This window comes from Scomber scombrus, chromosome 11 (genome assembly GCF_963691925.1).
Source record: "Scomber scombrus chromosome 11, fScoSco1.1, whole genome shotgun sequence".
Classification (NCBI taxonomy): domain Eukaryota; kingdom Metazoa; phylum Chordata; class Actinopteri; order Scombriformes; family Scombridae; genus Scomber; species Scomber scombrus.
The window spans coordinates 30,955,074-30,967,258 of NC_084980.1; the positions used below are offsets into that span (position 1 = coordinate 30,955,074).

At 40.7% G+C, this 12,185-nt stretch overlaps 1 protein-coding gene across 1 annotated transcript in view; it reads left to right on the forward strand.

The window, feature by feature from the left end:
• The first annotated feature begins 438 nt into the window (after nucleotides 1-438).
• The window catches only part of LOC133991218 (NLR family CARD domain-containing protein 3-like), an 18,123-nt gene continuing 6,376 nt past the window's right edge, over nucleotides 439-12,185 (forward strand). The window contains exons 1-7 of the mRNA XM_062429710.1: nucleotides 439-613; nucleotides 2,291-2,441; nucleotides 3,813-4,104; nucleotides 4,840-4,956; nucleotides 6,771-8,550; nucleotides 8,641-8,814; nucleotides 12,127-12,185. The exon at nucleotides 12,127-12,185 is cut by the window's right edge and continues 115 nt beyond it. Of these exons, the coding sequence (XP_062285694.1) occupies nucleotides 2,400-2,441; nucleotides 3,813-4,104; nucleotides 4,840-4,956; nucleotides 6,771-8,550; nucleotides 8,641-8,814; nucleotides 12,127-12,185 (2,464 nt within the window). The 5' untranslated portion in view covers nucleotides 439-613; nucleotides 2,291-2,399. The remainder of the gene's footprint in view (nucleotides 614-2,290; nucleotides 2,442-3,812; nucleotides 4,105-4,839; nucleotides 4,957-6,770; nucleotides 8,551-8,640; nucleotides 8,815-12,126) is intronic.

The window sequence follows — 12,185 nt, forward strand, 5'->3', positions numbered from 1 at the left end:
TCTCTTTGACTTGATGTTCTTCATTGTTGAGAAGCTGCTCTCATGAATATATATGTTCCCAAACATGCTGTAACATCCCTGAGGAGTGGAAAGCAGGACTCTAGGAACAATCTCCAAAATTAACTTTCACTCTCAAAGTGCTTTGCTGAAGCTCGCACAGGTCAAGCTGCAACTCTTGGAGTTGCTCGATGACATCAGCAGAGGGGGGGTCCACGAATAATGCTATTCACAGGAAGTGGTGGGTGAAACGTGCAGAGCAGCACGTCTGCAGGTTTCAGACGTGCTGGGCTTAGCATAGAACAGCACATGACTAAAGCTTAACTTAATGTTATGGTCACTACCAGAGGGCCAGATTGTGAGTGGGATGGAAACAGGAAACGTGATGTGGAGTCCTGCAGGGCTGTGATTGGTTAGCAGTGACAGGAAGTGATCGCTGAAAGGTTTCAGGTTTGAGGGCGTTGACAGAGAAGATAGTGACGATCAGCTCCAACCAATCAGGTTGATGTGTATGAGGACATGTGATGGTTTATTTTCAGGGTGATGATTGATCCTTTCATCAGTTCTGATGGACAGATCATCGCTCTCAACCTGCAGCAGAGTCTCTACTTCCTGTGTGAGTGTTTTTCTTCCAGTCCACTGTGTTCACTTGATTTGATTTAACATGAACATCACAATAAGTTTTGAAGTGAAACATACAATAGTGCCCAGGCAGCAGTGCTCTGTATGTAGTGTTTGTAGTGAAACGCTCATTTACAACATGTGAGCACAGGAGGCTTTTTTACAAAGTGAAAACAGAAGAAATCAAATCCAGGTGTGTGTGTTCAGGTGTTTTAGGTGTGACAGCAGTGTTGATTTTCAGCTTCATGGTTTTGCTGCTTTAACAGAAAAGACTGATTGTGTAAATGAGGTTTAGTGTGTTCAGTGTGACAGTTAGTGTTTGTTGAGGCTGCTAACCGACCAATCACAGCTCACACAGCACTCACATATTATTTCTATACATGTTTATGTGTGGGGGGATTTCACAGCTTCATTTCTAAATAAGAGAATCAAAGTAAATCCAGCTGTAGAGACATTTTTGATCATTTCAGTTTGAGTCTCTTTAGTTTGTTGTTTTGATGCGTTTCTGTTTCTTAACATTGGTCTGAGCGTCCATCTCACACTGAAGCTTACTCACACATCCACACAGTCACAACTATAGTTAGACTTTACTCGTCTCTCACACATGAATCATAAATAATCAGAATAATAATCTTCCTTTTACACAGCAGAGGTTAGTGTTATGGTAGCAGCTGAAATATCAGCTTGTCTAGTTAGGTGAGAAAGTCAGCTAAATAACAGAGACACAGTATTGTTTTACAGTCCAGCTGCTTTTAATAAATCACTAAAGTGTTTCAAACAGACTCCCTGAGCTCTGCAGCAAGAGAGGAACACATTAAACAGCTCACACTAACACCTCTCTATATAAAGACCTGCTTCCTGTAACATGATCTATAACAGCTCCATATATGGTCTCATGCCATCTTGTCCAGCTTCCTGTTTTTTCATTCAGTTCCCCTTTCTTATCACTTCTTTAGAATCAGAATCGCTTTAGTTCAACTTTTGAAACCAGAAATCCTTTGTTAATAAGTTTGACTGAACTTCAGCTGCTGGGTTGAGGGCTAACTGTCCGTGCTATGAGCTGTGAGCCATTCAACCTAAAACATCCACTGAACAGCTTCCTGAAATCATGTCAGGCTCACGTTCACTAACCAATCAACAGACTATTATTACAACATGTGACACAATGTACTGTGAACTGCATGAACTGCCCAACAATATCTTATTTTAGGAGGATTCAACTTATTTTTTCTGATCAAAGACAAATCCTCCCGTCAGGCAGCATCTGCCCTGTAGATGATTAGACTTGTTTCAAGGTAACTGCTCTTCATTGGTCTCAGTAAAGTATTCAGTCTGTTTTTCAGCTCAAAATGAGCAGAAACGAGTCTGAAAAGTGGATTCAAAGAGATTAAAGACGCCACAACTCATAAACTCATAAACTGAGGCCACTTTAGAGACAAATAATCCAGTTTCAAGCATCTTTAACTTGAATTTCTGACACTTCATTTCTTATATGAAGCCAAACAGGCTTAAATCTGATTTGGATGATGTTTGATAGTTGACAGGTTTTGATGGTAGATTAAAGAAAAGTAGTTGAGTGGTGTTTTTCTGGTCAGGAGGTTTCTGTGCACTGTCCAAGAGTTCAGACAGACAAACGTTCACTTCTTTATCATCTTTTTATTGTTTTACTCAGGCAGAGGAAGTTCAGGGGGACAACATGTAGAAATAAAGAACAAGTGTGTAACGGAGGAGGAAAACAAGAACCCAGACAACTAGACCAGCAACCCGGACAAAGAGAAAAAATGGCCTCATCCAGCGAGGAGCCCAAAAGCTCCGACATACAGGTCAGTGTGCTCCAATCTATCAATAAACATCTGGATGGTGCTTCCACCAGGAGATTAACGTCACTGTGTGCTGAGCTCCACACTTTGACTACTTTGTGTTTTTGCTTTAACTCATGGGTGTAGATTTGGGTTTGGAAGGTGTTGCTGGATTGTCCAAACGTCACAGAACTGAAAATGACTTCACTGCACAAAACTAAGTCAGCTGTTGTTCGCTTAGTCAAATATAACTTCTTAGCTTTCTGACCATATATGGTTTTAATCATTGACTTCAGATTAGTCTTTACCAGAGATGGAAAAAAGAGGCTATCACCGGTCTTTAAGCAGCTCTGTCTTCACACTGTAAACACTACACGCTGCTGATTTTACAGGACGTTCAGGTTGTTTCTGAGTCTACAAAGTCGACATCGATCATGACAAAACATCCGTCCTGCACAATAACATAACATGCTTCAACAAGTCCAAATGATATCACATCAGGCTCCTTCATTTCCAGCTGTGTTAGCACCACCTGCTGGATGTTTGTTAAACTCTCCTCTAAGTTCCAACACTAACAAAATACCATCTGATGCATTCAGTTTAGCAGTTATACACACACATACTGTATGTACATATAGCTTAAAGTAACTGACACAAAGCAGAGTATTTATGGCACCACTATAAACACAAGTGTTCATCATTTAAAATGTAAATCTTTTAGATCAAAGACAAATGACTAAAGCAAATAATGGAGGAGATTTATTCACATAATATATTTTAATAAGACAAGAAAAAGACCAAACATGAAGAAACCAATAACACATGAAATAATGATGGTCCAGCTGCTCCTCCCAGAAACACACATGTTATGAAACCATTTGTGTCAGTTGTTGTTGTCCTACAGAAAACATGCTGTAGTTCTTCTGAGAACCAATGACGTCTCTGGTTCTCAGAGATTAACCTGAAAGGTAACTGTTGATGTATTTTAACATGTCTGTTTTCCAGCTGTTTAATGAACATATATCAACAATAATATACTGTCATTTTATTCATTTTGACCATAAAACTTGTTCTGTATTTTTAGTTTATACGTGTAATTTGATTTTATGTTGCTGCCAGACATTTTACGTTTCTTTTTACAGATGTTTTTTTTGACAGTATGTGTCAATGGTTTCACCTCACATTCAGTGCTGCTTTTACAGTCTGCAGATTTATTATCTTCATTGTTTTAACAGGTCCAATATTATCTAAAAAAAAAAGTTAAATTCATCAGAAACTAAATCAATTTCATTTTGTCAGGAAGATATGTTCTGTTCCATTTTTTATAATATCAAATAATACTTCAGTTTTTGTAAAACAGAAAAAAAAAACTTCCAATTTTTGTCATTCCTTTAGATCTTAAAAGCAGAAAAGATGGCGACCCTTAAAAAGGCCCTCTTTAACTGTTTGGAGCATTTGGGATCTGATGATTTTGAAAAATTCAAGTGGAACCTACAGCTGGAGGGGGGGCTTGACAGCTTTGAAGCAATCCCAAAGAGTCGACTGGAGAAAGCAGACAGAATGAAAACAGTGGATCTGATGGTCGAGAAATACTGTGAAGACGCTGTTAAAGTGACCAGAATGATTTTGGAGGAGATGAGTCAGAATGATCTAGTGAAACATTTGTCCCACCTCTCAGAACCTAAAGGTAAGTCATGGAAAGATTCAAATGTTACAAAGATGTTTAGAAATGCTCAGTCGATGGTCGGTGGACTTGTTTTAGAGTCTTCAAGGTGTTTCTCCTCTCATCCAAAAGTCTTCTTTAGTTCTACAATCACATCCACTTTATGTCCCGATTGGTCAACTATTTGGAGATGTGACACAAAGTAGAGTATACTGTATACTGAAACTAACTTCTCTGCAGGGGACTTTTTCCCGTGGTGTGGATGAATTCTTAAAAAACCAATAAACATAATTGATTGTGGTAATGTGGTTGGTAACACAGGTTACTGGACATAGTAACTGTAATAATATTACTGAAGTCCTATATGTAACACGTTATGATGAGGATAATAAGGAGCTCAGTCTTAGAGAGGTTAAGTTGAAGGTGGCGTTCCTTCACTATGCCGAGCTATCAGCAATGCATGATGAGATCCGTGCTGATACTGTGAGGTCTTCCAGTAGGAATGATATGGAGATCTGGATGAGTAAGTGGGTTTGAATGTTGGATCATCAGGTTCAGAACAAAGCAGCTAAATGTCCCCCATTGGAAAGGTGTGCAGTTTCAGAGCCTCTGCTTGTTGAATATGATTTAATGATACTTCTGTAATGCTGTGAAACTCCAATGAACTGAATAGATATTACACTTGTAAGAAATGATGTTTATGATTGATATGTTCTACCACAGCTTCTCATTTCTGTCAAATGTTGTTTATTAATTCAGAGATTCTTGTTGAGGCAGAGGAGAGTGATAGACCGGGTGAGATGGAGAAAGAACAGACAGACTCAGAGAAGAAGAGAGAGGATCCCCCACTGACCTCTGGTCCAAGTGGACCTCCAGGTATATCAACTCTCACATCTACACTTGGTTATTCCAGTGTTACCTTCTCTGATATTGTCTGATATTTATTCTGAAACAATAATTCTTGGATTAATGTATATTTTGATTATATTCATTGGTTACATATAATGTTATCAGACTTTTATTTACAGTTATAAACTAATTTTAATTATATATCTGTCAGTGACTCTGTATCCATGATGATTCAGTGATAGAGAATGAGCTCATAGTGCTGCTGAGCACCATAAACTGAGCTGTAAAGTAATACTCTTTAGCTTGGGACACTTGTACTTTGTACCTATCGTGGAAGCTTCTTTATTATTTTACCTGCAGGAATAGGATAAAAATGTTGGATACACTAAATATTAATGTATCTGTTCCACCACTGGCTGAACTCCAAATCATTGGGCCAGATGCAAGAACCACTCGTACGCACAGATTCGTTCTTAAACCATGCGTACGAGTGATTTACGAGGATTTACCGCATTCACCAATTTCCTCGTATTTTGGGTTTGACATCATATACTATAAGCAAGATATGATAATCACATAATGAACACATAACACCTCCACACGGGTACCCTCATCTCCAACTTCTTCTGCCGGCTTGCCCTGCGTTGTCATCCCGGGTGTTAGCAGGTCTGTGCTGACAGCAGTCCGGCAGCAGGTGTAACATCAGCAGTTGAGCTTCAGAATCAACTGACTTGGATTTTCTTTTTTACATCACTGTATGCTGACTACCACTTAACAGAGAAATGAATAATGTCGATCCGCAGGCTGAGCGATTATTATATTGTCAGTATTTCAGAGACCCCTGAGTAATGGGTGTGAACTACAGGGGATGTAGAGAAGGGGGGGAAAGTGTATACCATGTCCCGTTCATTAAATTGCACTTCTGAATCCATAATCATGATGACATTACTCTGTTTGTAAAATGATTAGGCTATTTAGTATAAAGAAGTAGGTTATTTAACAATTTAGGTAGATATATCAGTCATTTAAATTGACAATTGAAACTATGATATAATGCAAGCTTACAATATAAATATTAGCGGGCGAAATTTCCACAATATAAACTGACTATTTATTAATAACTGTTATTCATTTAATTGAAATATTGCTTATCTTAGTAATAGTTTAACTCCCTGGCTGATGACATCCTCTGGTATAATTCATGTTAAATCATTTTTGTTTTTATTTCTGTGACGGTGCAACAGCTGAGACAGCGTTCAAAGCACGGGTCATTTTTCCTCATTCTTTGTCTTTCTCAGGACCTTTAATTCCACTAACACTAAATAATAATCTGTGTTTCTGTTGATCTATTTCTGAGAGCGGGACCTCAGTCTGAGAGCTCGTAAAGTTCTTAATCTTAGTCTTTAGTGCCATTTTCATGAATGGAGCTTCTCCACAACCTGCCGGTCGTCTGACCTTATTTGGTATTTTGAGGGCGTCATTCATGTTAATTTACTATTCTCTGGAACGCGCGCTCATTTAGAACAGGTGGGATTAATCATGTTTACGAAGGTCATTTACGACTGTTTCCTGGTGATACGAGGGTTTGGTGAATCCGACGTGGCACACTCGTAAATTCAACCACACGAAAAAAGTATGACAGATTTAAGAAGAAAAATACGAACATATTCTTGCATCTGGCCCATGGTATGTTATTTTCTAGTTATACACATTTTTATCTTCATATAATAGTAATATCTGTTCCACCCCAAAATGACCACTGGTCCCCTCCTGCGTCTCCCTCCACCACTGTAGGGTTCAAGTTATTTAAATTCATCTTTTATTGTTGTTTCTTCTTTCAGAGAATCATCTCAAATGTAAACACACATTAAAAACCAATCTGAAGAAAAGGTTTCAGAAAGTGTTAGAAGGACTTTCAAAAGCAGGAAAGATCCCTCTGAATCAGATCTACACACCGCTCTACATCACAGTGGGAGGGACTGCAGAGGTTAATGATGAACATGAGATCAGACAGATTGAAACAGCATCCTGGAAACCAGACAGACCAGAAACAACAATCAGACAAGAAGACATCTTTAAAGACCCATCTGGAATAGATGAACAAATCAGAACAGTGATGACAATGGGAGTGGCTGGCATTGGGAAAACAGTGTTAACACAGAAGTTCACTCTGGACTGGGCTGAAGACAAAGCCAACCAGGACATACACTTCACATTTCCATTCACTTTCAGAGAGCTGAATGTGCTGAAAGACAAAAAGTACAGCTTGGTGGAACTTGTTCATCACTTCTTTACTGAAACCAAAGAAGCAGGAATCTGCAGGTTTGAAGAGTTCCAGGTTGTGTTCATCTTTGATGGTCTGGATGAGTGTCGACTTCCTCTGGACTTCCACAACACTGAGATCCTGAATGATGTTACAGAGTCCACCTCAGTGGATGTGCTGCTAACAAACCTCATCAGGGGGAAGCTGCTTCCCTCTGCTCGCCTCTGGATAACCACACGACCTGCAGCAGCCAATCAGATCCCTCCTGAGTGTGTCGACATGGTGACAGAGGTCAGAGGGTTCACTGACCCACAGAAGGAGGAGTACTTCAGGAAGAGATTCAGAGATGAGGAGCAGGCCAGCACCATCATCTCCCACATCAAGACATCACGAAGCCTCCACATCATGTGCCACATCCCAGTCTTCTGCTGGATCACTGCTACAGTTCTGCAGGCCATGAAGAGAAATAAGATTGGAGAGCTGCCCAAGACCCTGACTCAGATGTACCTCCGCTTCGTGGAGCTTCAAGCCAAACTGAAGAACATCAAGTATGATGGAGGAGCTGGGACAGATCCACACTGGAGTCCAGAGAACACGAAGATGATTGAGTCTCTGGGAAAACTGGCTTTTAAACAGCTGCAGAAAGGCAACCTGATCTTCTATGAATCAGACCTGACAGAGTGTGGCATCGATATCAAAGCAGCCGCAGTGTACTCAGGAGTGTTCACAGAGGTCTTTAAAGAGGAGGACTGTGGGCTATTGCAGGTGTTCTGCTTCGTCCATCTGAGCCTTCAGGAGTTTCTGGCTGCTCTTCATGTCCATCTGACATTCATCAAGTCTGGAGTCAGTCTGCTGGCAGAAAAAACATCCTGGTGGTCTAAAATAATAAAAGACAAACCAAAACGTCTCTACCAGAATGCTGTGGACGAGGCCTTAAAGAGTCCAAATGGACACCTGGACTTGTTGCTCCGCTTCCTCCTGGGTCTTTCACGCCAGACCGATCAGCCTCTCCTTCGAGGTCTGCTGACACAGACAGGAAGTAGCTCACAGGCCAATCAGAAAACAGTCGAGTACATCAAGAAGAAGATCAGTGAGAATGTGTCTGCAGAGAGAAGCATCAATCTGTTCCACTGTCTGAATGAACTGAATGATCGTTCTCTAGTGGAGGAGATCCAACAGTACCTGAGATCAGGAAGTCTCTCCACAGATAAACTGTCTCCTGCTCAGTGGTCAGCTCTGGTCTTCATCTTACTGTCATCAGAAAAAGATCTGGACGTGTTTGACCTGAAGAAATACTCTGCTTCAGAGAAGGCTCTTGTGAGGCTGCTGCCAGTGGTCAAAGCCTCCAACAAAGCTCTGTAAGTGTTCAGAGAATGCATTGCATTTATTCATCACTTAAATATTCTGCTGTCTTCTCACTTGTTTTTTTTCTAATATTTCCCCTCCAGACTGACTGACTGTAACCTCTCAGAGAGAAGCTGTGCAGCTCTGTCCTCAGTTCTCAGCTCCCAGTCCTCTAGTCTGAGAGATCTGGACCTGAGTAACAACAACCTGCAGGATTCAGGAGTGAAGCAGCTTTCTGCTGGACTGGAGAGTCCACACTGTACACTGGAAACTCTCAGGTCAGGATTCATTACCCATTGTCCAAGATATGACCATTTAAAATGTGAATGATTTCAGAGGATAAACATTAAACCTGTGTAGGCTCCATCAGTGTTTTTGGGCCAACCAACGGTTCCACTCAATGAATCTGAGTTTCATCTTCAGAGCTGTGGGTGTTCTGTTCCCTCTGAAGCTGTAGATGTTCTCCTTATATGTCCACCAGGATCTCAGTGTGTTGTGTATGAGAAAAACAATCCATGTTAACCAGATACAGTAGAACATTTTTAACAATACTGCAGCTACAATAATGAGTTCTTTACTTACTTTGTGTTTTATATTATTTGTCTCACATCATACATACCAATGATGTTCTTAGACCATGTATGATCCTGTTTGTACTTTACATTTTCCTGAGGAGAAATTGCTGCCAATACCTTTGTGTGTCTGTGTGAACGACACTGAGCATGGAGACAAGAAAGAAGAGCAAAGAGTTATCTGAGGATTTCAGAACCAAAATTGTGGAAAAACATGAACAATCTCAAGGCAACAAGTCCATCTCCAGAGATCTGAGTGTTCCTGTGTCCACTGTGTGCAACATTATCAAGTTTCCAGCATATGGCCCTGCTGACACAAAGGCATAAAAGAGTTAGACTGGAATTTGACAAAACTTACACAACAAAGCCAAAATCCTTCTGGGAGAACGTCCTGTTGACAGATGAGACCAAAATACAGCTTTTTGGTAACAATGTTTTTGTGATAAGTGGTGCATTATCTCGACTGCAGGGGTGCCAATACTTTTGGCCATGATTGTGTAAAAAAATACTAATAATAATGGTTGAATATCTCAGTTTCTGGTCTGGCTGGCTAAGGGATGGCAGCACAGAGCGACAGGCTCCCAACAGTAAAACTTAAATACATACTAACCCTAACTCTAACCCTAGATGAAAGGGGGAAAGATTATACACAGAAAAGTTAAGAAAAGTGTTGCACAAAGGAAGGAACATGACGACAGAGAGGAAGATCAACTATCACAAGCTAGTAGCAACATGCTAGAGGACATGCAGCCGACTGACTTGGAGCACAGCCATGATGCTAATCTTCACATTATCCTGAAAGAGCTACGAGATTTCAGAAAGGACTCCAACCAGAAACTAAATGACATAAGAGAGGACATTAATAAGTTCTATTAAAGAGTGGAAGAAGCTGAGGAGCGTATAAACACAGTTGAGACCTGAATCCAGTCCTCTGAGGAGGTTTTGGCAGAGTTGGTGAATCTTCAGACGCAAACAGAAGCTAAAGTGACGGACCTGGAGGGGCGTTCACAGCGTTATAATGTCAGAATATATGGGGTAAAGGAAGGAGCTGCTAATGAAAGGTCTGGAGCTCCCTACCTCCATAGCCTTAAATATTGTGAGGACGCACCAGCCGCTCACCATGAAACCCCCGACCAAAGTCCAGCCAAGATCCATCATGGTCAAGTTCTCAAGCTTTAACATGAAAGAAGTTCTCAAAATAGTTTGGCAAAGAAAAGGATTAGATTTCCAGGGAAGACGATGCATATGGACCACGATTACACACCGGAGCTGTTGAGGAAGCGGAGGGATTACACAGGAAAGAGAGAAGGAAGGAAGGAAGGAAGAAAGGAAGGAAGGAAAGAAACATACGATTTCAGACTCTGTTCCCGGCCAGATTTCAGTGTTTTACAAGGATGGCACAGTGACTTACAACTCATCAACAGCAGATATGGCAGAGAGAGGGATACCGGTGACGGTTCTCGATCAGATCAGCCAGCTGTTTTGGTGATTCAGTGGAAAGTGAAGAAACGGTGAGAATACAAGCGCCAGGCACGGCTTCAATTCTGGCATCAGGACACTTGATGAGTATTCTTAATATAACGGTAACACGCTTAGTTATAATATATCTTTTAGTTATCTGATGCTGAGATGCTGAGAATAATACAGGAGACAGATATTATCTTCAAGGCTATTTGTGTGACACTAAACTTATGAGGAAGATAATATTAAGGGCATAAAGACTAAAGATTTGATGTCAGGACATTTTACTGGATGTTACGGACCTGTGTATCAGCTGAAAGGCTGAAGAGGGACTTCTTTCATCATCAGGTGGAAGAGACTTTCCCTCTATACTCACATTCCAACTGAGTCATGAGGCTATGAAAGAGGCCTTACTAGTTAATGTTCATGTTTGTGCTCCTGTTATTGATAGCACCAGGGGTGCAGGATGATATTTAGTCATGCAGGGGTTAAAATGTATTCTAATGACACATAATGCAAAGTATCAGGTCAATTAAAGTAATTATGTATAATGTAAACGGTTTGGGAAATCAGATTAAGAGAAGCAAAATTAAAGAGGGAAGAAGTAGAAGTGGCTCTCCTTTAAGAGACACTCATCAGATCCTGAACATGAAAGACTTCAAAGATGGAGATTTAGTCAGTATTCATCTTCCTGTAGGCAGAGCCCAAAGAGAGGAGTGGCTGTTTCATTTCTAGTTAATTAAACTTTGAGTGCACATATAAAAAAGGTTCAGATGGGAGATTTGTTCTGGTCTGTTGTTATCTACAGGGTGCTTTACTCAGTTTCTGTTCCTCCGGTATCTGAGTGGAAATGTTATAAACAAATCTTTGAGTTATTGGTCTTGGATGCTCAGGATACCCGAATCTGTGGTGGAGACTTGAATGTTAGACTACACCACAGTCTGGATACATCAAAACGCTACGACACAGGAGAGAAAAATCACAACAAATATAAAATGAATGCTGAGGGAGCTGGGTCTCTCAGGCATATGAAGGGATCTGAATCCAGTACAGTTATATTTCTGTAATAGTTTCACACTGTTGTAAAAGATCAGAACAGTCATTTGTAGAGTTATGAAGGAAGATGTCATTCCAATACAAAGCCTGTAATTATGAATCCTGGACACTACTGAATATCCATTACACACTGATGAGATACATCCAAAGCATTGCAAAGTGAGTTGAGGTTCAGTTTGAATCCAGAACATCCAGAACGCTCCCAAAGACGAGCACCATCTCCCGCCTCCCAGAGAGCAAGAAGTCCTTCCATCCGATGATGACCCAGCCCAGGGTTCTGGTTTATTTGACTTCTATATACCTTCTGTCCCTTCTGACATCTTTGTTTTTTTTTTGTTTTTTTTTTAAAGATTTATTTTGGGCTTTTTTACCTAGTATCTGGCAGATAGGCCGACAGGAAACAGGGAGAGAGAGAGGGGAAGGACCTGCAGCATGGGTCCCTGGTCAGACGCTCAACCACCACGGTGCTTCTGACATGTGTGTTGTTTTGTGTGTTTGCAGCCTGTCAGGATGTCTGATCACAGAGGAAGGCTGTACTTCTCTGGCCTCAGCTCTGCGCT